At 40.1% G+C, this 14,019-nt stretch overlaps 1 protein-coding gene across 1 annotated transcript in view; it reads left to right on the top strand.

Moving 5' to 3' along the window:
- Positions 1–14,019, top strand: part of EHHADH (enoyl-CoA hydratase and 3-hydroxyacyl CoA dehydrogenase) — a 69,138-nt gene that overhangs the window by 16,127 nt on the left and 38,992 nt on the right. Inside the window, exon 4 of the mRNA XM_049775912.1 lies at positions 11,154–11,265. Coding sequence (XP_049631869.1) covers positions 11,154–11,265 — 112 coding nt within the window. The remainder of the gene's footprint in view (positions 1–11,153; positions 11,266–14,019) is intronic.

Here is a 14,019-nt window from a genome sequence, read left to right as displayed (position 1 = left end):
CTTGGTGGAACTTGAAGGTACCCTAGGCCTTCCCCCACTATCCATGCGGCTCCTTAGGGAGGGTCAGGGTGGGGCTCTGAGCTTCTGGTCTCCCAGCTTCTTGAAGGATCTCTCCTTCCTGGGAGCCGGGAGTCTAGCAGGAGGAGGTTTGGCTGGCACTGGTAAGCTCTGCCCAGTCTACATTTTCAAATCAAGAAACATTAATAGTACTCTCACAAGAAACATTAATAGTACTCTCACAAGAAACATTAATAGTACTCTCACAAGAAACATTAATAGTACTCTCACAAGAAACATTAATAGTACTCTCACAAGAAACATTAATAGTACTCTCACAAGAAACATTAATAGTACTCTCACAAGAAACATTAATAGTACTCTCACAAGAAACATTAATAGTACTCTCACAAGAAACATTAATAGTACTCTCACAAGAAACATTAATAGTACTCTCACAAGAAACATTAATAGTACTCTCACAAGAAACATTAATAGTACTCTCATAAGAAACTGTAATAGTACTTTCACAAGAAACTTTAATAGTACTCTCACAAGAAACTTTAATAGTACTCACTATCATTGAATTATGTTTTTATGTATGCAAAATGTCCATTTTGTACTCTGCCCTTTTGCATACCCCTTCATAAGTTCATATTTCTCTTTAACTTCTTTAAGTCCTATCATCATTACTCCTTTTATACCCTTTCTAACTTAAGTACTGTTGAGTCCTAAGTCACAGACCAAAGTGGTGCCCTAGAGTTAACACCCACCCAACTATTTTAAAAGGCAAAAAAAGGACACATATCTTTTCAACATTTTATGGGTGTTTTCTTTGACGGCTATAACTTTTGCTAAATACTTTCTTATACAGTGATGATCCCCCCCATGTTTTTTATCTTCTCTTTGTGAACTGCTCAATATGGAATTTGGTGCGAAAGAATCCCTCAGTTTAATACTTATGTTTGAACCAAGTCATGGGTCTTGTTGGAAATGGTCTTATGCCCCCATATATCTGATAGCACCACGTGGCTTTATATCTTGTTTGCGTAGGCACACTAACATGGAAAAATACTATACATACCAATAAGTTCTTATCTAATAAAAATGGGAACACACAAATCTTGTAGTGCAATGAGACCTTACACCCTGAACATTGACATAAAGACCTGGCACAGGCCTCAGAAGAATGGGCATTCTCCATTCACCCCTTGATCTACAGAAGACATTTACAAAACATCCAAGGTTGTATATAACATCACCTGGTGGCATTCCTGTACCAGGAAAGACCCTACAGCTGCTCTGACATCTACTCAAAAGAAACACCCCTTAACACTGAGAAGACAACAAGAACAAAGACCTGCTTACTGGACAGGGCTTGCTGTATTGCCCCTTAATTGTGAGGTTTGTCTGTAACATCACCTGGAAGCAATCCTCTACCACGGAAGACCCTACCACTGCTCAGACATCGTCCTACTCAAAAGAGACTTCCCTTAACACTGAGAAGACTTAACGACAACAACCTGCTTACAGGAAAGGGCTTCCTGCATTGCCCTTTCATGGTGAGGTGAAACGAGAAGGCACTCCACATCATGACTTCAATGTAGGACATGCAGATTCCAGAATCTTTAATACAGAAACATGAGACCAACAACAGAGACTGTGTGAAAAGTGTGTTGGCACTACAGACAATGTCTTGGATCGAACGATAACTTTCCTGAGGCCTAGAGCTGGTCTTATGCCAGGAAACTTCAGGGGTAGGATCTCTTTGTATTTAGGCCAAGGTTATTCCTTTCCATGCCTCTCATATTTTGGTGGGCCTATGCAAACAACAATTGCCACTCTAACACCGTTTTTACTGTGCTCCTTTGACTCTAATCCTTAAAACGCACCCACTTAAAATTTGAGGTTAACTTAAGCTAATATGCATGTACATGGAAATGTAAAAAATACTATGCCTCTAATGTTTAAGGAGTTACGTAAGTTTGATGGCTTTAGATTGCCTTGTGTGCTGTTAAGAAATATTATAATGTGCTACAATCTGGGGACTTGAGGGACAAAGTAATTGCACATGGATTCTGTTTTATTTATCTTAACTTTCTTTGGTGAAAGTTCAAAGTTAAGATATCAGCAAGGGGACTTCTTCTGATAATTATGTTATGGGAGATTGTCCTTCCACTGTAACTTTACCTTATCCTCTTTCTTTGCATCTTTTGTTCTCATAATTCAAAATAAAAAAATTATAAAAAAAAAAAAGAATTTATCCATTTCCTCCAGGTTTTTATGTTTTGTGGCATAGAGTTTCTCAAAGTAGTCTCTGATTACTCTGAATTTCTGCAATATCTGTGGTGATCTCCCCCTTTACATTCCTAATCCAGTGTATTAGATTTCTTTCCATTTCTTTGTGAGTTTTGCTAGTGGTTTATTGATATTGTTTATTTTTTCAAAGAAACAATTTTTGCTTTCGTTTATCTTTCAAAATTTTTTTTGGATTTCCATTTTGTTGATTTCTGCTCTAAGCTTTGTTATTTCCTTCTACCTTTCTATTTTTGCTTTTTTTTGTTGGTCATTTTCTAGTTATGAAAGCTGTGTCATTAAGTTTTTTATATAGGCACCTTCTTCCTTTCTGATGTGTGCTTGCAAGGCTATAAATTTTCCTCTTAGCACTGCTTTTGTTGTGTCCCATAAATTCTGACAATTTGCATCTTCATTGTTATTTGTTTCCAGGACTGTTTTGATTTCCTTTTTGATTTCATCTCTGACCCACTGGTTGTTCAGTATTGAACTGTTTAGTTTCCAGGTGTTAAAATTTTTCTTCTGTGTTTCTTTATAGTTCACATCTAATTTCAGTGACTTGTGGTCTGTGAAGATAGTTTGTACAATTTCGATCCTCTTGACTTTATGGAGATATGCTTTATGGGCTAGCATGTGGTCTATCCTGGAGAATGACTCTTGTGCATTGGAGAAGACTATGTATCCAGTTTTCTGTGGATGGAGTGCTTATATACACACCAGTCCACTTTTTTCCATTTCTGTTTTCAGAGCTAATACATTCTTGTTGGATTTCAACCTGGTTGATCTGTTGAGGTGACAGTGAGATCTCCCACTATTATTGATCTGGTATTGATATTTTCTTTCAGGTTTGTCATGAGTTGTATTAAATATTTTGCAGGTCCATTATTGAGTGCATATTTGTTTAGGAGTGTGATTTCTTCTTGTTGTACATATCCTTTGATTAGTACAAAATGACCATCTTTGTCCCTTATAACTTTTCTGAGTCTAAAGTTTGTTTCATCTGATACTATTATGGACACTCCACTTTTCTAAGGGTGTTGTTTGCTTGGATAATTTTCCTCTAGCCTTTGATTTTGAGTCTATGCTTGTTTTTATTTTTTATTTTTTTTTATTTTTTTTTTATTTTTTGGTTTTTGGTTTTTGGGCCACACCCGGTAACGTTCAGGGGTTACTCCTGGCTATGTGCTCAGAAGTTGCTCCTGGCTCGGGGGACCATATGGGACACCGGGGGATCGAACCGCAGTCCGTCCAAGGCTAGCGCAGGCAAGGCAGGTACCTTACCTTTAGCGCCACCGCCCGGCCCCTATGCTTGTTTTTATTAATCAAATGTGTTTCTTGTAGGCAGCAAAACATTGGATTCAACTTTTTTTTTTGTTTGTTTGTTTTTGTTTTTAGGGCCACACCCGTTTGATGCTCAGGGGTTACTCCTGGCTAAGCGCTCAGAAATCGCCCCAGCTTGGGGGGACCATATGGGACGCCGGGGGATCGAACCGCGGTCCTTTCCTTGGCTAGCGCTTGCAAAGCAGACACCTTACCTCTAGTGCCACCTCGCTGGCCCCTGGATTCAACTTTTTGATCTATTTTGCCACTCTGTGTCTCTTAACAGGTGCATTTAGTCCATTGATGTTGATAGAGATAATTGTCATGGGATTTAGTGTCATCTTTGTTTAGAAGTTTGATGTCTGTTGGTCTTTCTTTCCTTAAAGTAGACCTTTCAGTTTTTCTTTTAGGGCTGGTTTTGAGTCTCTAAGTTTCTGAGCTGTTATTTATCCATAAAGCCAAATATACTTCCTTTAAACCTGAAAGTGAGTCTGACTGGGTGTAGTATTCTCGGTGAAGCATTCATTTCATTGAGTTTTGTCACTATATCCCACCATTGCCTCCTGACCTTGAGGATTTCTTGTGACAGGTCTACTATAAATCTTAAGGATGGTCCTTTGAATGTAATTTCCCTTTTTTGATCTTGCTGCTTTCTGTATTCTATCCTTATCTGTGGGATTCATAATCGTGACTAGGATGTATCTTGGGATGCTTTTCTTTGGGCCTCTTTTAGCTGGTACTCTTTGGGCATGCAGGATTTGGTTGCATGCTGTCTTTAGCTCTGGGAGTTTCTCAGTAATGATGTCCTTAACTGCTGATTCTTCCTGGGAATTTTCTTCCTGGGTCTCTGGGATTCTAATGATTCTTATGTTGTTTCTGTTGAATTTATCAAAAACTTCCATTTTCATCTGCTCACATTCCTTTAATATTTTTTCTATTGTCTGATCATTTACTTTGAGCTTTTTTTTCCCAATCTCTTCTGCTGTATGGAGTTATTCTGTATCTCATCTTCCAGCTCACTGATTCTATCCTTAGCTTCTGTTACTCTGTAGGACAGGCTTTCTGTTGAGTTTTTATTTAATCTACCAAGTTTTTCAGTCCTGTTATTTCAGTCTGGAGTTTTCTGATTTCTGTCTTTGTGGTCTGTTTAGCTCGATCTATGCTTTCTTTGAGTTCTATGAACATCTTCCATATTTCTACTCTAAGCTCCTTATTTGAGAGGCTAATTAGGTAGTTGGCATTTTTGGGGTCATCAGAGCTGCCATCTTCATTTAATATTTCTGATGTTGGCTTGCATTGTTTTCCCATTGTCACTCTTGCTCTGTGTGTGTGTGTGTGTGTGTGTGTGTTTTACATTTTATGGTGGAGTTCATCTGTGTACACGGCCTCAAAGCAAAGCGGCGTGTTCTCCTCTGGCCCCAACCTGATCAGGTGTTAGTTTCAAATCCGCAGTGCTCAGGCGCCCTCGGTAATGGCATTGGTGGTGGCGACCCAGACTCACCCTATTCAAGTATGTTCAGGGCACCTTCAACCCTGATTTTGGGGGGGGGTTGGATTTTTGGGCCACACCCGGCGGTGCTCAGGGGTTACTCCTGGCTGTCTGCTCAGAAATAGCTCCTGGCAGGCATGGGGGACCATATGGGACACCGGGATTCGAACCAACCACCTTTGGTCCTGGATCAGCTGCTTGCAAGGCAAATGCTGCTGTGCTATCTCTCTGGATATTTTTAATTGAAAAAATATTTTTAATTATTCTTTTGTTTAGGGCCACCCTGATATTTTTAATTGAAAAAATATTTTTAATTATTCTTTTGTTTAGGGCCACACCCAGAAGTGCTTAGGGTCTATTCTGTGCTCAGGAGTGATACTTGGTTATGATGGTGGGATCTGAACCATGGTTGACTGAGCTTTCTCTCTGACTGGTGATATTCCTAACTTACTATTTGATGACTTGGTTATTTTTATCACTTGTATGCCATTGTTATGGAGCAGTATAACATATTGTTAAAATGTTAAAATACAGGTTTTTAAATGGCAGCTCCCTGAACTCCATGATTGTCCATTTGTACTCCTTAAACTTAGCTCTTGGACTCATGATCCATCAACTAAAAAAATTTTAGGGCCAGTTGAGTATCTCTAAGACTCTGCTCCATTATCACAGTCCATAATAGATTTCACTGAACTATGCTCCTGCAGTCTGAAGTTTTGGATATTTTGATTGTTGCCCCTGCATATGCATATGGCATAAAGTTTCTTTTCCGTCTCAAAGGTTTTAGTTCTGTGGTTCTTTATCATTGTCACAATTGCATAAGAAAAATATATTTCTATTAAAGAAGTACACAAAACTAGTACATCTATTTATTTATGGAAATGTATTTAATTTGGACTATTAGATATATGGAATGAGATCAATGATACAAGCCTTCTTTTCTTTTGGGGGGGGGTCCACACCCGGCGGTGCTCAGGGGTTACTCCTGGTTGTCTGCTCAGAAATAGCTCCTGGCAGGCACGGGGGACCATATGGGACACCGGGATTCGAACCAACCACCTTTGGTCCTGGATTAGCTGCTTGCAAGGCAAACGCCGCTGTGCTATCTCTCCGGGCCTGATACAAGCCTTCTAATGAAACATTTTAGTAAGTTATGACTTTGGTGGTAGATTCAATCTGGTAATGCTCAGGACTTACTCCTGGCTCTGTGCTTAGTGTTCACTCCTAGTAGGACTCAGAGGACCATATGTGGTGCTGGGGTTACACTCAGGTCTGCCACATACATGGCAAGCACCCTACTTGCTCTACTATTTTTCCAGCCCAGTGTATTTTCCTAATTAAAAATATTCATCATTGCTATATTCTAGGAAAAAATACAGAAAATATTAAGATATAAACAAAAATCTTCATAATCTCATTTTAGACATAGCTTCTACCACCATTCTTTTTAGTGTATACTTTTATTCTTGTCTTTTTCTATGTGAATTTTTATAAAAAATACTTTTGGGCTTTTGATGTGTTTTGTTTGTGCTCTATTTTTATACTGATATCATATTTAACCTATTGATTATTAGACATTTAGGCACTGTAGTTTATGATACTGTTATTATTAATACTGTTAATGGTAGGGTTTCATGTACTCCTCCTTTCCCCCAGAGTGTCCACTTTCCTCTACTATTGTCCTAGTGTCCCCCAGAACCAAACCTCCCCCGCAATCCCCTCATTCCTTTGTAAACTTTCTACTTAAGCTCTCCTTTTTTTTTTTTTTTATTGCTTTTGAGTATTTATTTGTCCTATACTTTTTTTTAATCACACACATGAGAGAGATTATTCTTTTTTTTTTTTTTTTTTTAATTTTGAACCACACCTGGCAACACTCAGGGGTTACTCCTGGCTCTGTGTTTAAAAATCACTCCGGGAAAGCTCGGGGTACCATATGGGGTACCAGGGAGTAATTCCTGGTAATTGGCTGCATGCAAGGCAAGTGCCCTACCCACTGTGCTATCACTCAGACCCCAAGAGAGATTATTCTTTGTCCTTCTAATTTGATTCAGCATGATACTCTCCAGATTCACTCAAATAGCAGAAAATTTTATTTCATTTTTTCTTATATTCAACTATTATTTTATTGTGGATATATACCATATAATCTTTTCCAGTCATCTGTTCTTGGACCTTGAATAGCTTCCAGGTCATTATTATTGTGAGTTATTGTTATTAGGTTATTGTAAGTAGTACTATAGTGAACATAGAAGGCCCTTTGACCACAAAGTGATATTACTGGGTTGGATGCATGCAAGGCAAATGCCCTGCTGCTGTGCTATTGCTCTGGCCCTGAGCTTTACCAGTGCTTTATATACTTGGCTATTAATGTTATCTTATAAATGGTAGCAAAGTATTCTCAGTTAGGTGTTCGTTTCATTGAGTTTTTAAAACTATATCCTCACCATTTCTTTTCTGGTCTTCAGTGTCTTGCTTGATAAATTTGTTGTTAATCTTTTTGTTTGTTTGGGTTTTTTTTTTGGGGGGGGGGTCACACCCGGCAGCACTCAGGGGTTACTGCTGGCTCTATGCTCAGAAATTGCTCCTGGCAGGCTCAGGGGACAATATGGAATGCCAGGATTCAAACCACCGACTTTCTGCATGCAAGGCAAATGCCTTACCTCCATGCTATCTCTCAGCCCCATTTGTTGTTAATCTTAAGGAAGCTCCTTTGTATATAATTCTTTATTTGATCTTGAAGCTTTCAATAATATATCCCTGTACTTAGAAATTTTTACTCTGATATAATGTATCTTGGAGTATTTTTATTTGAATTTCTTCTGTTAGTACCATTTTGGCCTCTTGGATCTGGGTGCCTATATTCTTCAGTTCTGGAAACTTTTCAGTTTTGGGTTTGGAATTTTGGGGTTAATAATAATGATAATCAGAGATTAATCCTCAATCTGTGTTGTGTATGTAAATATTTTAGGGGATTATTATGTTACTGACCCTAACCTGATTGGTGATTGTGCCCTACCCTAGGGTGTGACCTAGGGTGTGATTCTGCCCCTACCCTAGGGTAGTACCTGATTCTGCTTCCACCATTGGTTGGTATCTGATCCCACCATTGGGTGGTACCTGATTTTGGGGGATAAAAACAAGGTTCTATGGAAGGCGAGAGGCTTTTGGCTTTTTGCTGGAACTGAGGCTGAGTCTTTGGACTTCAGTCTTGTCCACCGAATAAAGCTAGTATTTCCACAAGCCTGACTGTCTGCGAGCTGTTTACCTGCCGTTTCACCTCAGAACCGTGGGCTGGACGGGGTGGCAGACCAGTGCTCCGAGTTGAGGGGAAAGACCTCATCCTCCATCCCTTCATCAGTGAACCTCTTCAGGGGCTGACTTGCAACAAATCTGCATTCAGGAATTACTCCTAGCAGTGCTCATGGGGCCATATGGGATGCCAGGAATCAAACCCATATCAGGAGTCTACTAGACAAGCCTATTAGACTTACTGTACTATCTCTCCAGCTCCATTAGTTATTTCTTTGACTAAGGATTCTTCATTGGGATTGTCTTTCTATTCTTCACAGAGTTTGATGATTCTACTGTTGTTCTTTTTAAATTCATTCTATAACTCCCTTGTGTGCTGTTTTGTGACCTTTTTCTATCTTCTGTTGTTCTTCTAGTTTTTTTTTGGGGGGGTTACACCCGGCATTGCTCATGGATTACTCCTGGCTCTACACTCAGAAATTGCTCCTGGCAGGCTCAGGGGACCATATGGGATGCCAGGATCCAAACCACCAACCTTCTGCATGCAAGGCAAACACCCTACCTCCATGCTATCTCTCCAGCCCCTGTTTTTTTTTGTACCCCATCTTGGAGCTCACTGATTTTATCTTCAGCTACTGTTACTCTGCTATGAAGACCTCCCATTGAGTTTTTTAATTCACTCTTTGGTCCTGTCTCTTCTGATTATAAGGTTCTTTTTTTTTTTTTTTTTTTTTTTTTTGGTTTTTAGGTTACACTGGCAGTGCTCAGGGGATATTCCTGGCTCTATGACCAGAAATAGGCTCGGGGAACCATATAGGATGCCGGGATTTGAACCACCACCTTTCTGCATGCAAGGCAAAAACTCTACCTCAGTGCTATCTCTCCAGCCCCCTAGGTTCTTATTTCTCACTTTATGTTTTCTTATATTCACATCATTGTTCCTTTGCTCTCATTAAGTGTTTTAACATGTTCTCTCTAAAGTCCTTATCTGAGAAGTTATAGAATAGTTTTAGTACTGGTTGCATCTTCTACTATCTAAACTGTTCTGTGCTGCTTCCCTTTGTGTCTGTTGTAATCTGAGTTTCAATTGTTCTAATTCACAATTCCTCCATTTCCCTTCTGGAGCTCTTTGGAAGAAGAGCTGGGTGTTAGCTTTCTTCCCTGTTGTGTCTATCTCAACCAATTTTCTTGTTACTAACTAGTTGCTTTGAGTTTTGTGTGAATATTCCAGGAATGTTTTCAGTGTCATTGGTCCTGCACCCACTCCGGCTGTCATTTAAGAGTCTATGATTTTCTTACTTCCTTGGTTACCTTTGAATTTTTATGGGAATAGGTGATCTGAGCTCAGATTAAGTCAATGTGAATATGGTGTGGTTGGAGGCAATCAAAGCACCCCAGAATGAGTTCAGTGTAAGAGCCCAGTGTTTGTTGCCAGTGGGGTGTGAAGTAGAGAGGTAACATAAAGCTTGCTTCTAGAAAACTCAGTAATCTATCTTAGTTAGGGGATGAACAGGGTTGGCACAGGTGTGCTGGGCAAAGGCAATTTTCCTGAGTGGAAACAAGAAAAGTTGTCCATTTTAGTTGTTTGCTGCCCCAGGGCAGTGTTTTAGCAATAGTTTGCCAAGAAATTTGGGCTAATGATATCAGCACACATGCATACAGATACACACACACACACACACACACACACACACACACACACACACACACACAGAGTCAGGCTAAAATCCCTATTAAGATTCTTTATCCAAAAAAAAGATTCTTTATCCATTTGTAAACTTATGTGTTTTAGAGAGTTTAATCCATTTATATTAAATATAATTAATGATAGGGAAGAATTTTTGCTATTTGTTCTCCATGTCTTATTTCTCTTTTGTTCCTCAAACTTTAAATTTGCATTAAATATATTCAAGCATCCATTACTTTATCTTACTATTTATTTTTATATATATTTTAGTCATGGTTCTGGCACTGATTGCCCTAGGGATTATGGTTAATATCTTTGTTTATAACAATTTAGTCCAGATTAATGGTAACTTAATTACAATGGTATATTAAAAAATTATTCTCAGGCTGGAGAGATAAGTCAAAAGGTTCAGTGAATTCAAAACATGCAGATATGAAAGACTCAAGTTCAATCGGTCACTGCTAGTCCCACGGCACATTGCTGGTAATTTCTTTCTTTTTTTTTTTTGTGATTTTTGGGTCACACCTGGCAGTGCTCAGGGGTTATTCCTGGCTCTAGGCTCAGAAATTGCTCCTGGTAGGCACGGGGGACCATATGGGACACCGGGATTCGAACCGATGACCTCCTGCATGAAAGGCAAATGCCTTACCTCCATTCTATCTCTCCAGCCCCGCTGGTAATTTATTTCTTGATTAGTCTTACTTCTCAGGGATTGGTAAAACTGATCCTGGAGACTATTATTTTTGTTGTTTGAGACAAGTTGTAACAGAGTTAGAGGGCCATAGAGATAAGGGATGTGTCTGTCTGCAACTGAAATGGTTTTGATTCCTGTTATCACATGATTCCCCCAAGCACCATCAGAATGGTCTCTGAGCACTGAACCAGGAGTAACTCTGAGCACTATTGGGTATAATGCAAGAACAAGATCAAGAGAGAAGAGTAAATACTGTGCAAAGCAGCTAGGGTTGTTTCAGTGTAAAGATGGAGGACAGAACACACATTTTGTGTTTATACAACTTGCCCTTTAGAACTCTGAGTTCTGTGAAATAATGTTTTTGGCAGTGTTGAAACTTTAGGGGAAAGTTTTTATCAACTCTGAACATATTTCAACAGGCTCAGGTTGGCTTTCCTGAAGTGTCCCTTGGACTTCTTCCTGGTGCCAGAGGAACACAGCTCCTCCCTAGACTCACTGGAGTTCCCGCTGCACTTGACTTAATCACCTCGGGTCAGTACCCTCTCTGCCAACAACTGTCTAATCAATACTTTGCAACTTTCCCCCCCTTGCCGATGGGTGAAAATAGGAAACATGTTCCATGGATTTCTAAAGTAGAAAGTTATATTTATTTTAATAATAATAATAATTTTATATTGATATGTATGATAGTACTGCTATATGATCTAAGCTTGTGTTCAGTGACAATGACTGGCAAGAAATTTCTGTAGATAAGTAGTGGTCTCCCAAAGGCAATTAACCACCATTGATCTTGGGTCAGAGTGGCATTACAGAGGGTAAGGCATTTATTTGCCTTGCTTGTGGCTGAGCCTGGCTCAGTTCCTAGTACCCCAAATTTTTCTCCCGAGCCTCACTAGGATGATCCCTGAGCAAGAGCCAAGAGTTAGCCTGCCAAGTGTCCCCCCTCCCAAATAAGCAAAAGCTTAAAGAAAAGTCAATAAAGAAAATATAAGCTCTAGATTAAAAGATTTAAGCAGGGGGCAGGAGAGATAGCATGGAGGTAGGGCATTTGCCTTGCATGCAGAAGTACGGTGGTTCAAATTCCGGCATCCAATATGGTCCTCTGAGTCTGCCAGAAGCGATTTCTGAGCATAGAGCCAGGAGTAACCCCTGAGCGCTGCTGGGTGTGACCCAAAAACTAAAAAAAGATTTAAGCAGGTTAGAGATAGTTTAGTGGTTAAGGTGTGTGCCTTGTTATTGACTCTGTTCTGACCATCACATGTAATTATTGAGCACAGAGCCTTTGAGTAAGTATAGCTTGGTGTAACCCTTCCTCCCAAAAAATTAATGAAAAAAACACCTGCATTCCAGTCCTAGATCTCCCATGTTGAAATAATATACTCAACGAAACTTAAAAATTTTTTTGTTTGTTTTGAATCTCATCTGGCAATATTCAAGATTTATTTCTGGTCCTGTTCTCAGGAGTCATTCCTGTTAGTGGTTGGCCAGGGATTGAACCAAGGTTGGTCACCTGTCAGACAAATGCCTTACCCCTGGACTATCTCTCCAGCTCATAAATTTTATTTTTATCCATTTTCCAGCAACTATTATTTATCTTTTCTTATGTGTTGATCCCTGTCCTGATCATTAGGTCTATGGTAGAGAACGAAGTCAACTAAAATTTCTGCTCTTACAGAGGTAATACAGAGAAGATAACTATAGTAATAATTTGATCAGGGTCATATTTCATCAATTCTGAACACCCAGCTTTACCCACATATTAAAAATCAGGAAGCCCCGGAGAGATAGCACAGTGGCATTTGCCTTGCAAGCAGCAGATCCAGGACCAAAGTCGGTTGGTTCAAATCCCGGTGTCCCATATGGTCCCCTCTGCCTGCCAGGAGCTATTTCTGAGCAGACAGCCAGGAGTAACCCCTGGGTGTGGCCCAAAAACAACAACAACAAAAAAAAAAATCAGGAAGCTTTTTATAGTTCACTGGGAATCATAGTTTTATGGCCAGTATTTTTTCATTTCTAGTTTCGCTGGGTCAGGAAGTTGGGAATAGCTTAGTTAAGTTCTTCCCCTGAGGTTGTTGCAATTAAGACATACACTGGTGCCAGAGCAGTGGTGCAGCGGTGGGGCATTTGCCTTCCATGCAGCTGACCTAGGACGGACCAGACCGTGGTTCGAACCCCCTGCGTCCCATATGGTCCCCCAAGCCAGGAGCGATTTCTGATTGCATAGCCAGGAGTAACCCCTGAGCGTCACCAGATGTAGCCCAAAAACTAAAGACAAACCAACATAAAAAAAGAGATACACTGATGCCCTCGACATCTGCAAACGTGTTGGAGATGAAGGGTCTGCTTCCTAGCCCATACGTTCACTGGATGACTCACTGACTCAGATTGTTTGCAAGAGACTACCTCTCTTTCTTTTGTGGACCCCCGCCTTCAGTTTCTCGCCTGTCCTGAGACCTTACTTTCTCTGGAGTGATTGATCCAAGAGAGAACTAGGGTAAAGCTGCAAGTCTTTTATGACCTAGCTTTGGAGTCACATTTCCTTATGATTGGCTTGTTTTTGTTTGGGGTATATACCCTGAAGCATTTGAGGGCTATTCCAGATACAGCACTGGGCTCTTTTCCAGTGGTGCTGAAGATTTTGTGGTATTGGGGATGGGGATCTTATAGTATTGGGTATGACACTTGAGGCTCCTATATGCATAGTATGCATTCTGGTATTTTGAACTCTCTCTCCCCCATTTTATTCATGTTAAACTAAATCATTCTAGGGGCCAGAGAGATGATATGAAGATGAAGGCACTTGCCTTGCATGCAGCTGGTCCAGATTCATTTCCTGGCATTATATAGGATCCTCCCAGTGTAGCCAGGAGTAAGCCCCCTGAGCACTGCCAGGCATGAACCAAACTCTCAATACCCCCCAAATCATGCTAGAAAGAGAGCAAGAGAGAGAATGAGAGAATGGATAGAGAACTGAAAGAGAGAAAAGGGATAGACAACTGAGAGTGATAGAGAGAAAGAGAGAATGGATGGAGAACTGCTATAATAACCCAAGGGACTATAGCCGAGAGCTCAGATATGAGCCTGGAGTTAGGAAGTCAGCAAGACATATATGAGGTACAATCACATTCTGGATATATTTTGAAGACAGAGACAAGTTTTCATGAGAGATTAGATGTGGGCAAGGGATTGACTCTAGAACTCCTGCAGCAGTTCTTTGATCCAGCTCCCCAGCACCAGATCCTCTTTTAGAATCTCCATAAGTAAAACCATTCCACTGATCCACTG

The sequence above is a fragment of the Suncus etruscus genome, chromosome 6 (assembly GCF_024139225.1).
Source record: "Suncus etruscus isolate mSunEtr1 chromosome 6, mSunEtr1.pri.cur, whole genome shotgun sequence".
NCBI lineage: Eukaryota > Metazoa > Chordata > Mammalia > Eulipotyphla > Soricidae > Suncus > Suncus etruscus.
This window is presented reverse-complemented; position numbering and strand designations above follow the sequence as displayed.